Raw genomic sequence first — 14,717 nt, forward strand, 5'->3', positions numbered from 1 at the left:
CAAAGTCATTAATATGGAAGTTTAATGATAATTTAAATGAAATTAATGTGTATGTATATATATTTATATTAATTGCGAAATAAAATCTAGCACAAAGAATTAATAATTTTAATTGTTTGCATATAAATATATATATTTTTAATAACAAATATAATAATTATTTCGATTAATCCGTGATAAATAAATTTTTAATTATTATAGCGACAAATTTTAAACACAGTCATACTCATTTAGGTCAATAACATTTTATCAAATGTATTTTATTACTTTTTTTTTTTAATAAAAATTATTTTTAAACATTATTGATCATAAATTAATTGTTTATTCTTATTTTTCATTCTTATTTGTTCAATTGATATAGTTTATTTAAAAAATAAAAAACAAACTTGGAAAAAACAATTGGTTTATAACGACGTGTAAGTGCTCAGAATAAATGTGGTAGAGTTTATCAAGCTGATAAGGTAGCCTTAGCTATTTCACTAGCTTGTGATAAGAGATTTGATGACAAAACAATCAATTAACTATAGACTCCAATAAGCACAATAGTCCTTCAATTCGATGTACAAAAAAACTAGTATTCTTTTAAATTATCAATATAACTACAGTTTAAAAAAAATTTTTGATAATTCAAATTTGAAAAGTGCAAAATCATTTAAAATTTATGAGTGTGAATGTCGCAGGCATACAATTTTTTAATTACATATAAAAAATTAAATACTTAAAATAAAATATTAAAAAATGCATGTACTGAACTTTGAATTGTCTAAACATGTATTTTTTTATTTTTATTTTAAAAACATTTAAATTTATTACTTAAAAGTTTTTAAAATTGTCAGATGTCCGCTAGCTTTACTATCATCAAATTTTTGAATGTGAATGTAGCAGACATTAGACAAATTTAAAATTATTATTGAATAGAATAAAATTTTAAAAATAATAAGTGCATTTTTTATGAATATTATTTTTTAAATTATTTACTCTATTTATTTAGTTTTACATTTATCTGATGTCTGCTCCATTCATATATAAAAATTTAAGTGTCAAATAATTAAAAATAGATATGCGCCAGTAAAAAATTGCCATATTTATTGAATTAAGTATTTAAAAAATAAATAATTCCGTGGTTAATTGCGATGTTTCCAGTTCAAGAACGTAAAGAAAAAAAAAACATATTGATAAACACGTGTATGTGTGAATGTGTGAGTTATTATTATGATTACTTTTTTTTTCTAGAAAGACAAGTTAAATACACATTATCTACATTATTTATTGGAAAATCGTGTATGTAAATAATCGTACAGTTAAAAAGAAAAAAAAAATAAATAACGATAATTTAAACAATAACAAGACAATATCCGTCACGGCATATCAGTATAATTTTTCGAAGCAAAACGTGTGAGACAAGTGACTTATTATAATAAAAAATTTCATACGGTAATAATCTATTACCGCGAAAAAAAAATAAAATGAAATAAAGTAATATACATACGTATTATAAAAATAAAGTTAATTTCACTAGCACTTATAAAATGGTAATAAAAATAATGAATGATGTAAGAATAATATTTGAGTGATGTTGTTTTATAAAGGACGTAAAAAAAAAGGTAAGAATAAAATAGTTTATCACGTTTGATATGCTATGACATATTTAACAGTAAAACCAACATGGTAACGCCTTGACACGATACAAAATATAATAATTATTGTCCACATTACTACGCTATCCACGTGTCACACTCCAATTACACAATTAATTCAACTTAAAATGTATACACATATATATACCTACAATGAACAAAATAAATAATATTAGCAGTGGTATTTAAAAAAATAATTGTCTCTCACCTGCGTTTCAATATACATTCACAACACACTCGCCATTTTGGACTTGAATTATTGAGAAAAAAAAATCACGCGCCCCCTGCTGTCTTTAAATTACACACACGTATGGATATATCAAAACATCGTTAATACAGGTGTTCCGGAAGTATGTTAGAGCAATATAATTCCCCAATGCGAGGGTGCTCTGTTGTACAATCGGTTTTCATATCACAACTGCTGCTCTCACTGTTCTTACAAACACACATTTTTATCAAGTCCCGTTTTCAATTTACCGCTTTTTATTCATCCGCATGCGCGGGTATTTAAAAATGGCGCACTCTCTTTTCATGCCCTTCATGTTCTATACTTCGTATCCGTAATCACTATATCCGTATTTACCCTTCACACATGTGGCTTGTTTGTTATTATGGTTAAAAAAACACAACCTAATTATTTATTTATTTCAACTCTAACTCTGTATACTTATAAATAATTAATTTTATGAGCTATATTAATAATTTATTTTTAAGATGGAAGCCAGTGACTATTATAATTTATCAATACACGAACTTGTTATATCTCCTTTTGCTGTTGATTGGTCACAAGATAATCAAATTTCGGTTTTAACCGAAAAAGGCGTTCATATATTTGTAATTATTTATTTGTTTTATTATTTACTAACATTACTTATTTATAATATGATAAAAAAGTTCGCGGACATTTGACAATTTTTAAAATTTAAAAATCATAAAATCAAATTTTTTTCAAAATAAATTAAAAAGCTGACTTTTAAAAAATCCTAAAATTAGTCCATGTTTTTTTTAATTTTATCAATTTAATTGATTAATTTTTTTATATGTAATTTAAAAATTGTCCTATGTCTGCTACATTTATACTCATTATAATATGACAGAAACGTTCGCGGACATATGACAATTTAAAAATCATAAAATCAAATTTTTATATTTTTTCTACAAATGACAAATTTAAAAAAAAAATATTTCAAAATGTTGCCCTTACAGTTTTTTGATTTTCTACATGTGTATAATTTTAGTTTTTTTTTTTTTTTAAATTAAATTGTTGAAAAAAGAATTCAATCATTTTTAATTGCCTGCCAACTTCAAAATTATATTTATTTATTTAAAAAATTAAAATAACTAGACATTTAAAATAACTTTTTATCAACCATATACTTGCCTGATTAAAGAAAATGATGTACTCAGTGTTAAATGTATATCTATATAGTTTTTATTATTATTTAAGCCTTCGTAAGATTATATGAACCTCTTGGCAAAGGACTTTCATAAAACTGTTTTCGAGATCACGTATAGTAAATACATTTATAAAATAATAAAACATGGCTCTAATTTGTTCCTTGTTCTGAAATCTAAAATACGTCACAAATCTGGAGTATAATTTTCTATCCATGGGCTTAGAAATTTTCCACTGTGGGGATTGTAAGTCGAGCATTCAAGAACTATATTACTAAAATCCTCCCTGACATTCAAATTATCGACAGTAATCCTACGAAGGCTTAAATAAATAATAGTATTGAAATTGGATTGTTTTGACTCATTTTTTTAACAGGGTTGTTAATATACTTTATTATCATTTATATTAATATAATAATTATATTTATTACAGGAGTTACAACCGAATCCATTGTGTGCATATCCTACAGCTAAATTCAAACGATCATTTATTTATGCATCGAGTTATTTACCAATCGGAAAATTTTTACCCCACATGAGTTTAATAATAAATGAGTTCACTCGAAACGACATGTACTCATTTTTATTAGATGTAACGTTAACACCAAAAATACAAGATAAAATAGATCATACACCAAGAATTGTTGGAGTAGCTTGGTCACCAATTAAATTATTGTCACCATCAAAATGTTTATTGGCTGTTGTTACATCAACTGGTGCTATAGATGTAACTACTAAAATAAGAAATAGTTGGTATTCTATAAGTAATTTATCAGCGTTATGGTGGGAAACAGTCAAAGATGAATTGGAATATGATCCAGAAAATATTCAAGCAGATCTTGTCAATGCTGATAAATTTAGAAGTAATTTACAGAGATTACTTGGAACAGCTATAACATGGAGTCCACTCTATGAAGATAAATCATTGTCTTATAGCTATTTGGTGACGGGGTATCGTAGCGGTGATCTAGTCATCTGGAAAGTTATGAAAGTGTTTGAAATAAAAATAAAAGTACAGCCTACGATTGTCTATCGCACGTGTTTTGATATAAATGTTAAAATTTCAAAACTTGTTTGGGTAAATCTTGATACCAATAAATATTTAATTATCGTTGGATTTATTGATGGACGTGTTTATGGTCTTCAAATAAATAAAACGAATAATAAAATCATTAAAGAATCACTTTATAAATATGAATCTACTCCTGATCGTATGGCTGTGAGTTTTATACAAGAATTTACACGCACTACTGAAGTAATAAATATTATTATTGTTAAAAGTTATTTTTTAATAATGTTAACAATTGATAAGAAAGGACAATTTTTGGGACAACAACACATTCAATTACCAGGATTTTTAATATCTGGTAATTTTTATATATTTTTCAGAGTATTCTCAGACCCCCCACTTTTTAAAAATATACGATGACTTTCAACTGTCAAAAGCGTATTAAAATTTAATTAATTAATTAATTGAAAAAAAATTGGAAATTTAATTGAAAAACGGACAACGTCGTAGTAATTTTGCCGCGACATAGAATTTAAAAAAAAATTACTTATAGTTAATATCAACTAGGAGTTAAACAAAATTTAGTGAATAAATTTTAGTTTACAAAATTTGAAAATTCGAATTTTTAAATTGACATGAAAAATCACTGAAATTTATTTAACAAATTTCGTTTACGGTGGAAACGCGTCTGAGATACAAAAAAAAAAGCATATTTTTGTGATTTTTTTTTTTCAAAGTACCTTCGCTATTAAAATTATTAAAATTTGTGACATTATTAAGCATCATTCCAAGAATATTCTGCTAAATTTTCATAAAATTTGAAAAATAAGCCAGTGGTAATGGGGAGAGCCGAGTCACCTCAAAAAAAAGTTTCCATATTTTTCAATATTTTTTTATGAAAATTTAGTAGAGCATTCTTAGAATGATGCTAAATAATGGTACAAATTTTGAGAATTTTAATAACGTAGGTACTCTGAAAAAAAAAATCACAAAAATATGCTTTTTTTTTGTATCTCAGACCCATGTTCACCCCTTGATTCCCAATTCATATCAACTGAATTAAATTTATTTTTAATTCATTGATCAAATTTTGATACTCTTTTGACAATTGAAAATCATTGTATATTTTTAAAAAGCGGGAGTACTGTCTGAAAATGGTCTTAATTACTATTTAATATTTATTTATTATTAATTATTTCAGGGTTAACTTCGATTGGAAATAATCGATTAGTAGTAACAACACAAAACAGCAAAATGTATTTAATAACAATGAAAAAATGTAAATTAACTAGCGAGAGTATTAGTCATGATATGAAACCGTCAAAAGTTCATTTTTTGGGATTAGCATGTGCACCAAGTGGTGTTACATTAGTAAATGTCACAAGTCCAAATGTATTGTACGATCATCTAGTGAACCGAGAACCAAGCACAATGTATTTATTCAACTTCAAAGATGATGAATTTGACCATTGGAAAGTTTTAAATAAAGACGACGTAACGCTCGGTGATCATTGGGACTGTTTGGAATCAATAAGAATACGGGCGTCACGTGATGCTAATCCAGAACGAATTTTCCCAGTTATTTCTGAGGATTTAGAATCATTGAGTACTCACAGACTTCGTGTTATCATGTGGCTAACATTGATTACAGAAGTTATGAAGAATAAAAAGCTTGTTAAGAAGATTGATAACTTTGTTGGTGAAGTATCAGAAGCTCAGCCATTGATATTCGTTCATTCGGCAGCCGATTTTATGATTAAAATATCTAAGAAAAAATTATTATCTGATGATTTGAGGCTTTCTATTCATTTTTTACGTCTTTATATGGAAGTTTTTTTGGCTGGTGAAGATGAAAGTACGGAAAAAAGTATTTCAGTTAAACGGGCAAAAAATGCGTTGTCTGCAACAGCTAAATTAAATTTAATTGAAGCAGAATATTGTAATTTGTGCGGTGAAATGGTAACTGATTTACCTTGGAATAAACCAACATGTCCAGTAGGTCATCGGTTACCACGATGTTCCATTACACTATTGCAAGTAACATGCCTTAAGTATCGGAACTGTCCTAATTGTGGTAGAATATTTCATCCACTGTTGGATGATGAATTCGATGATGTTAAGTGTTTTTATTGTGATATACCGGCTATACATGACAATAGAATTGTCGCTATTAGCAATGAAATTGAAGAAAACTGTCAAAATCTTTCTCTACGACCACTCAGTGATCAACAGAACAGTAAAGTACAAGAAAGTGAGAATTTAGTTAGTGAAAAACGATCGAAAAAACGTAAAACCAATAGCGGTGATACTTTCACTTTGATCGTTAATAAAAACGATGAAACTATTACGGAAACTTGGCAAGAATTTTAATTTTTTTTTGTTTTTAATTTACCGACAGTTATTATTGACTTTAATTATGACCATTCAATTGTATATATCAATTTTCTTTTACAGGATAAATCAATAAACCATTTTTTTTTTTTTAATCATCATTATTATCGTCGTAAACGTAAATATGAGGATGGCGTTCTATCATATCTATATCCTTCTCCAGTTGCTTTAAATCCTGCTCCATTTTTGCTTTTCTTTTGGCCTTGGGCGGCGTGTCAGTAAGAAATGGAAGGCTTTGAAACTGTTTCATCATTTCTTCCCATCTTTTTTTCATACCCTGTAAAAAAAAAATTACAATTTCTATTTTTAATAAAAAAAAAAAAAAAAAAAAAAAAAAAAAAAAAAAAAAAAAAAAAAAAACAATCAAAATTGTTCTTATTTCAATGATGAAAAATAATTTAATACTTTTTAATGGATACTAAATTTATAAAAAAATTAAAAGCAAAGATACTCTATTATTAGCTTACCGAAAGTAGCTGAGCACGTTCCTCATCACTAACGTAACGGCAATTCAGTTCTTTACTATGTTTTTTAAACGATTTTTTTTTATTTTCTTTACTTTCTAATCTGTCATACTCTGATGACTTTTCACTCTTTGCAGATGATTGATCTGAAGTTTTTCTAGCGTTTATAAATTTATTTAAAAATTTTTTTCTTGCTTTTTCACTCATACGATTTTTTTCTAAATAAAATTGAGGATTTTCATTTTCCTAAAGTTAATAATTACACAAAATATTTTATTAGAAAATTTATAAATTTGATTTTTTAATGATAAGAAGTCTACGGTTTCCGTGGCGCCGCTAAATGACTACGAATTCTTGTAAAACTCGACGAAATAAGACTTTTTTAAACAGCCATAACTTTTTCCAAAATGGACTAATTCAGAAATTTTTTTTTCATAATTTTTGTCTTTTTGGCACATGGCCCAATTGGGACGATAGCCAAAAGAAGAAAAAAAAATTTTTTTTGTCTTAACACTGTACAAAATTTTCGGACTGAACGTGGATTAAATCCGGAGTGAATGCGGAGCGGATGACTATTTATTTAATTTCCTTGGAGTAAATTTCACTCCAAAGGGGAGTTTATTATAATTTTGAAACTCCGCTTGAAAAACAAACTCCCTAATTACTCTATATGCGGGGTGATTTTTTTTTAAAACTTCGAAACTCCTAGTGAGAAAGTGAATTCGGATTAAAATAAAATCCATAATCACTTTGAATTTACACCTAATTTGCTACAATGTAAATGTACTTTCCGAAAAAAATTGAAGATATTAAAATTTACGAAATTTTTCACTTTTTTGAAAAAATCGCATTTTTCTCGAAAACAAAGTGAGATATCGAAAAATTTTATTCTTAAAAAGTTTCATTTCGTTGAGTTCCACACGAATTCCCAGTCATTTGACGGTGTCACGAAAACCGTAGAATCCGTTTAATAATAATAAAAAAAAAAAAAAAATTACCACACTTTGACAAACAGAAAAACTAGCAGGTTTTCGTGGAAACGAATTTCCACGGCGGTCATCAACGTAATAGAGTATCGGCTTTTTTGCTTGCGTATTTTTAATTTTAATAATATTATCACGTTTAAAATTTTTTTCAGAATTTGTTGAATTTCTTGGTATTTTATCTGAAGTATTTGATAATTTACGTGACTTCCATTCCGGTAATTTGTGTTGATAATCTGGTATATGATAATGTTTATGTTTTATATCAGGACGTTGTATTTCATTGCGCGAATGTTTTCTTAAAAATTCTTGCGGTGGATTTAATGATACCCGAGGTACACCGAAAGTTTTATGCGCACTTTTGCCACGAGTAGAAGCTCTTTTAACAGAATTACGAAATTTAGATACGTACATTGGCGGTTCTTCTATTTCAATCGGTGGCTTTGCTATTAATTCCATTATATTTTCATCAAGATCATTTTCATAAACCATTTTTATAATTTATAAATAATTCCACTTGTTAAATAAATATCGCGTTTAGTATATTAGTATAAATTTTATAATTAAAAGTTTATGGTAATTATTTATCACAGATATTATCTACCGCATGACATGTATGTACATATATTTAATATTTTATCAATAATAAATATATTACCTTAGCAACCACATGTTTTTATTTTTAAATGTTCCGCTTTTACTATCGACCGCCAGCCATTTTGTTTTAGCGCCATCTAAAAGTTTTTTTAAAAATAAAAATTCAAAATCATAACCTTGTAATTTGTTGTATTTATTTACCAATCATTTGTTTTCTTTTGTAACAACAATCACAAGTTAATTTGTAAAAATAAAAATAAGTTATATTTTAGTATTATAAATATGAAAAATAAGAGAGTAATTTGTAGAAGTTAAATAAATTTATTGTATTAATTATTTAGGTTTTTAATTAGAAGGTTTGTTTTAAAAACTTTTTTTTTTTTCTATTGTAAACAGGTTGCATGATTTATTCAAGTAAATATTCAAAAAATTAATTGTTTTCAGAGTGACTTTTAATTGATCTGACAAAATAATTACTTTAATTATAAATTAAAATTTTTTTTTAAGTCCAGAAAGTTGAAGTAAAACAAAATGTTCCATCCGGTAAATATTTTTAAGTTATATTACTTTATTAATTATTATACGTAAGAGTGAATGAGTGTAACTGACAAGTGGCAATTTTTTAATTTTTGAATAAATAAATAAAATGTAGGTAGAAGGAAAATTAATAATAGAAAATGCGTATTTAGATCATCGAAAAATCAGTACGCACATTTCCAAGTAGCATTTGACTTCATGACATCTATAATATATCAGGTTTTAGGCTGTTATTTGACGTTTCGATAAAGCGCCAAAATGTTGACAAAACGATCAGAAATTTATGTCACTAAAAAAATATCTGCTTAAAAGACTTCTTTGAGACGGAAAAAAGAACGGAAACTTTTTCTAACTTCTAGGGCTAACATCTGTATGTCTTATTTATATAAAAAAAACTTGGTTTTGACGAAAAAAAATTTGTCTTTTCCTTTTAAAAGATATCTTGATGACATCTTAAAGTTGTCTTTGTGCTACTTGGGTTTAATGAATTAATTTATTTATTTGAAATTTATAAATTGTCTCATGTCTGCTACATTGGCACTCATTATTATATTCATTATTATAATAAACTAATATTTTCTATGAATAATTAAACAGGAATTAAATTCACTCATAACGAAAAAAAGTGGACTGTATTTGGCATCTTCATTATATGATGGGCTAGAAGATAATAATATAAACCAAGTAAAAGCATTGCTAAAAGATAAAGAAGCTGATCCAAATATTTTAATTCCATCTTATGGTATCTCGCCATTTCATCTGGTGATTGGTAATGAGTCTGAAGCATTCGCTGAAGAAGTTACCAAACTGTTTTTACGTCACGGAGGTGATCCGAATGTTAAATCAACTGATGGAATGACACCAGTCCACGTAGCCGCTGCTTGGGGACGTGTGCAAGTACTCGAATTACTGCTTGCCAACGGTGGAGATCCATTGTCTACTGACGATGACGGTCATACTCCATTTCACTATGCGTTTGAAGGCTCGTATTTCGAAGCTATCATTGTCTTGGCAAAATATTCAAGTAAAACTCAAGATGACAATTATGATGATGACGATGATGATGACAGTAATAGTGATAATGAGAAGCCTAAAGTTCAAATAACTCTTGAAAAAATTTTTATCAATCGTGGGAACGTAATAGCTGAGTATGTACCGTCAGAAATTGATTTAACGAGTAACACTATTGATGAGAGTAAACAAAATATAAAAAGATTGAATGATTTATATAAATCAGACAGTTCTTTTAGTTGTAATTTACCGCCTGATAATTTTTCGATGCAAACAAAATATTCAAATACGACTGATGAAGATTATTTTAATTTTTTTCCTAATAATAATATAACACTTCGTCGACGGCAACGAACTTATGATAATAATAATAATAATAATAGTAATAGTACCAATACAAATGCTATATCACCAATACTGCATGATGAAATTGTATCAGAGTTGAAGTCCGGATTTATTAGAGACGAAAAAAAACTGGTTAAAAAAATAATAAGGAGACTTTCTAATTCATTTGAAAAAACTTGTGGTTCATTGAACAATAAAAAATTGAGTGATGAAATTAAAAATTGCAAGCATACTAAAAAATATGTAAGTTTACTTCCTCAACCAAAAATATTTAAAAATAATTTAGAGTGTATGAAAAACAAAACATATGAGGCATTACTTGATACATCGATCGTCAGTAAGTCACCAAATTTTCATATTAATGTTAATGTAAATAAAAATAATATAATAAATAGATCGAAATCATTGGAAAACGATAATTCATCAAACGAAACCTCGTTAACTCAACCATCGGATAATAATTTATGTGTTAAAAGTGCCAGTTCAACGTCGAGAAGAAAGTTTAAACGTAAACAATATAAATCTAAAGAAAAAGAATATTTTAATAGTAATATTGATAAGAATTCATCGAATTCGACTTACAGCGATAATGGTTGTGATACATCGTCTTCTTCGCAAAATAATGAGAGTAAATCAGATGTCGATGATGGATCTTTACTGAAAAATGTCGCTAGAAATTTAAATGATTCTTATGACGACGATTATGATAAAAAATACTCGGAATTAATAAGCAATGACAATTCAATAAGAAATAAAGCTCATAAATTAGATGTAGACGGTAAAAAAATTTTGGGAATTAATAAAATAAAACCCAGCTCATGTTCCAAAGGATCTCATCTACTTCTTCCATCTGGTAGACTAAAAAATAAAGTGAGAGATAAAATTGTTGATGAAAAAAATAATGAAGAAACTAAATTAGATGTTTCTTTTAATGAAAAAATAAAATCTATTCTTGATAGTCCAGGATCTTCTACACCGACGTCAAATTATTTATCAATAAAATCAGAACTTAGCCAAGAAGAAGAACTTGAGCTGCTCTATGAAATAAATAATATTTACCAAGGTAATAGAACACCACCTGCTTCAATCTCAAAGAGATCCGACGAGTCTTGGTCCAGTGAGGAGCCAACAGCATTATCAGAAAATTTTATGGATTCGTTTTTAATTTACAAACCATCTATTGACACGACTAATGAGTGCGATGATTTTTATCCAAACAAAGAAAATAATGACATTAATAGTAAAATAAAAGTTGAAGACAAAATGGAAAGTAGTGATACTGGCACTTACGAAACTCCTTTTAGATCATTTAGGTTTGTAGTCTATTTAAACTCTTAAATTTGTATTAATTATTAATAATTAATTAATAAAATTATTTATTTGCAGTTCTTCATCATGCGATGATTCATTTGTTACTGTCGAAGAGCAATATCATTACATTGATCCTGAAAAAAAGAAAGCTTTCTTGGAACGTCGGTTATGTGTTTTACCGTAAGTAATTTTATTAAATTACTATTTAATTATATGCAATAAAAATTTATTTAAATAAATTATTGTTGATAAATATTTTATAAAAATCTCTATAATAAATTTAACTTTGCTAATATTATTAACTTATCATTACGTTAATTAGTAATTTAAATGATAATGCTAATTGCAGTAATAATAAGAACGATATTGATAATATTAATTAAATTTCGCTCGCAAATACACAGTCACAGTTATACTTATAAGCAGAGTAAAAAATTTTAATGAATATAGATCTATAATAAATTAAATTAATATGGAAAATAATATTAACATTTATTTTAAATATTTTTACTCATTGCTTGTATCTGACGGTATACTTTCAGTCTTTATGCAACTACAGTGATATCTATTTAAAGTACTTGGTTTAAATTATTGCGTAATTGATAACAATTGTTAGTCATAGCCATTTTACAATATTCTTTGTGTTGCAGAAAACTCGACGTGTCAGATAAATATATAAGTGGATCCAGTTTATTAGATGAAATGCGTAAGAATTTTTTATAAAAATATAAATTTTAATTATTTAATATAATAATTATTTAATTATAATATTTATTTAATTATAATATTTATTTTAGCTGAAAATAATGATAATTATCCATCAAAAGTTGTGTATAAACCAATGCAAGGTAAAAAAATTCTCACAAATTATGACCTTCGCAATCGTTTAATTTTGCTGGGAGAGCAACCTGGACCAATAACATCAACAACTTACCATGTATATTTAAAAAGACTGACAAAATTAGAAAAAGATGTTGATTTAAACGTCGGCATGCAAAAGTTGTCACTCCAACATGAGCGTACACTTTCTCCTTTAATTGAAACCGCATTACCAGATCCTTGGGCATGTAATCTTCAACCTTTTCAAGATCTGGAGGATCGAATATTCAAAGAATTCGAGTCACCAAAACCTAATAGAAGATACCGCGGAGGTATATCTAAATCATATTTCAATTATATTCTCCTGGATCCGCGGATTACAAATAATCTACCGCGAAATGGTCGTAGTTTATCATCTGGACAACGCTGGAATATATTTCTCAAAGCTATTTTTTATATCGGCAAGGGCAAAGCAACGCGACCAGCAGCTCACCTGTATGACGCATTCGATTTTTGGTTTAAAAATAAGTCTGGTGAACCTTCTACCAAAATTCGTAAAATATTAGACATTTGGCGGGATTCAAAAGGTGTTATTTGTCTACATGTTTATATGAATCGCATGCAAGAAGAAGCTTTTACTCGCGAGGCAGCAATGATTGACGCTATAGGTCTTGATAAATTGACTAATTGCGTTCGTGGCAATTACTATGGTATTATTACGACAATGGGTAATTTGGATAAAATTGGTGTCGGTAATTATTTACTCTATAAAGCCATGGAAATATTTATGTACGAAGGCGAACGACAATTATTTCCACAAAGTATTACATAGATTTTTTTAAAAATATTATTGTAAGTAAAAGATAAAGTTTATATAAAATTTTTATATTTTTATAGAATATGAGTTTATAATATTTGCAATTAAAGTTATAGAGAAGAATAATATATTAATTTAAAGTTATAAATATGAGAATAAATATAAAAATGAAAGATACTAATTTAAAAAATATGAAGGTAAAGTTAGCGGTCATCTGACAATTTTAAAAATTTTGAAATAATAAATTTAAATGTTTATAAAATAAAAAATAAAAAAATGCATGTTCAGAAAATTCAAAGTTCAGTACATGCATTTTTTTAAATTTTATTATTTTAATTATTTAACTTTTTTATATGAAATTAAAAAACTGTCGTATGTCTGCCACATTTACACTCGTTTAAAAAATATAAATAACTAATAGAATATAAATAAAAATATAATTTTAAAAATATAAAAGACTGTGCAATAAAAAATAATTTGATATTTTTGTAAAATTTTTATATATAATTTGAGTTACGATGATTAATATTTGTATATAAATAACGATATCGTTTGATGAAAAATAAAAAGCAATAATATTTAAATAAATAACATCAATGAAAGAGTTTAAATGGTTTTTAATAAAAGTATTATTTATAATCTATATGAAAATCTTACAGGAGTTTAATTTACAAGTAAGGTCTGTCTGGTTCAGTTTTCTTGGCCTTCTTGTCTCTGGCACGAGGAAACCAAATGTGTTTTGTCGTGTAAGTCATTTTAGCTAGTTCATCTGCCATAACTTCTGGTGGTTTTTCTGGACGAGTGAACATCTTGAAAGCTTCTTCTTCAGATGTCTTCAAAATTGACTTTGGTGGTGTTATTACTTTTGGAAGCGGCTTAGAACATTCGTAAGGAAATTTAGGCTCTGGGTGCCAACAAATAGCCATATCATTTTTAAATATAATTAATTCGTCGGGTTTGTCACTGTAATTTCGTCTGTGGCAATAGTTTCTCAATGATCGAAATAGAGATTGTCGGAATGACATCTGGAAAAATATATATATTATTTTATTATCATTTCATTAATTGTAAAAATTAAATTATCGTACCTTTGAATTATTAAATTTTAATTTTGTTATTTTATGAACACCGGAATTATTTTTCTTCTAGGTTATGAAATTTATTTCGAGTAGTGATGTTGGTAATATATGAAATGGTTGAAGAAAATGATATTATCAAGAATAGGATTTGTATTTTATCATCGGTAGAAATATTTTTAACCGACACATGTTTTTTAAAAGTCGATGTCCATTTAATTATAAGTGTAAATGTAGCAGACAGATTAATTTAAAATTATAAATAGAATAAATAATTAATAAAATAAAATTTTTAAAAAATGCGCATTTAAAAAATTTTGAAATT

The 14,717-nt window shown here is 26.9% G+C and overlaps 5 protein-coding genes across 13 annotated transcripts in view; 2 read left to right on the top strand and 3 right to left on the bottom strand.

Annotated features, from left to right (window-relative positions):
• LOC103568385 (uncharacterized) overlaps positions 1 to 2,345 on the bottom strand; it is a 17,937-nt gene extending 15,592 nt beyond the window's left edge. The window contains exon 1 of one of the 2 annotated variants that reach the window (XM_053738460.1): positions 1,846 to 2,345. The gene's annotated coding sequence lies outside the window, so the exon portion shown is untranslated. Of the gene's footprint in view, positions 1 to 1,489; positions 1,576 to 1,845 lie in introns of those variants that run through there. The other variant, XM_053738461.1, reaches the window with a different exon arrangement.
• On the top strand, positions 1,514 to 6,593 carry LOC103568316 (uncharacterized). The gene is made up of 5 exons (XM_008545143.3): positions 1,514 to 1,604; positions 2,352 to 2,471; positions 3,466 to 4,399; positions 5,243 to 6,398; positions 6,496 to 6,593. Exons 2-5 carry the CDS (start codon positions 2,352 to 2,354, stop codon positions 6,506 to 6,508), a joined length of 2,223 nt encoding a protein of 740 aa, XP_008543365.1. The 5' UTR covers positions 1,514 to 1,604; the 3' UTR covers positions 6,509 to 6,593.
• LOC103568317 (enkurin) lies at positions 6,524 to 12,254 on the bottom strand. Of its 7 annotated transcripts, none has more exons than XM_008545145.3 (8): positions 12,171 to 12,254; positions 11,660 to 11,814; positions 11,429 to 11,558; positions 10,952 to 11,039; positions 8,538 to 8,613; positions 7,895 to 8,325; positions 6,900 to 7,142; positions 6,524 to 6,709 (listed from the first exon to the last, which is right to left on the bottom strand). In XM_008545145.3, exons 6-8 carry the CDS (start codon positions 8,291 to 8,293, stop codon positions 6,524 to 6,526), a joined length of 828 nt encoding a protein of 275 aa, XP_008543367.1. In that variant the 5' UTR covers positions 8,294 to 8,325; positions 8,538 to 8,613; positions 10,952 to 11,039; positions 11,429 to 11,558; positions 11,660 to 11,814; positions 12,171 to 12,254. The 7 variants fall into 7 exon arrangements, 4 of the variants coding, with proteins under 4 accessions (XP_008543367.1, XP_053594440.1, XP_053594441.1 ...); XM_053738465.1 differs by having other exon boundaries at positions 12,192 to 12,221; XM_053738466.1 differs by lacking the exon at positions 12,171 to 12,254 and adding an exon at positions 11,994 to 12,117.
• LOC103568384 (uncharacterized protein DDB_G0283697) lies at positions 8,639 to 13,524 on the top strand. Of its 2 annotated transcripts, XM_053738463.1 has the most exons (6): positions 8,639 to 8,832; positions 8,921 to 9,019; positions 9,611 to 11,682; positions 11,756 to 11,860; positions 12,331 to 12,386; positions 12,478 to 13,524. In XM_053738463.1, the coding sequence occupies exons 2-6, from the start codon at positions 9,008 to 9,010 to the stop codon at positions 13,329 to 13,331; spliced, it is 3,099 nt and encodes a 1,032-aa protein (XP_053594438.1). In that variant the 5' UTR covers positions 8,639 to 8,832; positions 8,921 to 9,007; the 3' UTR covers positions 13,332 to 13,524. The 2 variants fall into 2 exon arrangements, with proteins under 2 accessions (XP_053594438.1, XP_053594437.1); XM_053738462.1 differs by having other exon boundaries at positions 8,639 to 9,019.
• Positions 13,525 to 13,913: 389 nt separating this feature from the next.
• LOC103568315 (39S ribosomal protein L42, mitochondrial) lies at positions 13,914 to 14,509 on the bottom strand. Its single transcript, XM_008545140.2, has 2 exons — positions 14,405 to 14,509; positions 13,914 to 14,341 (listed from the first exon to the last, which is right to left on the bottom strand). Exon 2 carries the CDS (start codon positions 14,339 to 14,341, stop codon positions 13,985 to 13,987), a length of 357 nt encoding a protein of 118 aa, XP_008543362.1. The 5' UTR covers positions 14,405 to 14,509; the 3' UTR covers positions 13,914 to 13,984.
• Between the last annotated feature and the right edge of the window lie 208 nt (positions 14,510 to 14,717).

Source organism: Microplitis demolitor, chromosome 4 (assembly GCF_026212275.2).
Source record: "Microplitis demolitor isolate Queensland-Clemson2020A chromosome 4, iyMicDemo2.1a, whole genome shotgun sequence".
NCBI lineage: Eukaryota > Metazoa > Arthropoda > Insecta > Hymenoptera > Braconidae > Microplitis > Microplitis demolitor.

Coding starts and splice junctions, on each gene's coding strand:
- LOC103568384 (XM_053738462.1), top strand. Junction 11,683..11,755: donor ACTCCTTTTAGATCATTTAG/GTTTGTAGTCTA, acceptor ATTTATTTGCAG/TTCTTCATCATGCGATGATT. Junction 12,387..12,477: donor CAGTTTATTAGATGAAATGC/GTAAGAATTTTT, acceptor TATTTATTTTAG/CTGAAAATAATGATAATTAT.
- LOC103568315 (XM_008545140.2), bottom strand. CDS start 14,341: ATGTCATTCCGACAATCTCTATTTCGATCATTGAGAAACTATTGCCAC.
- LOC103568316 (XM_008545143.3), top strand. CDS start 2,352: ATGGAAGCCAGTGACTATTATAATTTATCAATACACGAACTTGTTATA. Junction 2,472..3,465: donor AAAAAGGCGTTCATATATTT/GTAATTATTTAT, acceptor TATTTATTACAG/GAGTTACAACCGAATCCATT. Junction 4,400..5,242: donor ACCAGGATTTTTAATATCTG/GTAATTTTTATA, acceptor TAATTATTTCAG/GGTTAACTTCGATTGGAAAT.
- LOC103568317 (XM_008545144.3), bottom strand. CDS start 8,371: ATGGTTTATGAAAATGATCTTGATGAAAATATAATGGAATTAATAGCA. Junction 7,143..7,894: donor TTTCTGTTTGTCAAAGTGTG/GTAATTTTTTTT, acceptor TATTAACTTTAG/GAAAATGAAAATCCTCAATT. Junction 6,710..6,899: donor AACGTGCTCAGCTACTTTCG/GTAAGCTAATAA, acceptor TTTTTTTTACAG/GGTATGAAAAAAAGATGGGA.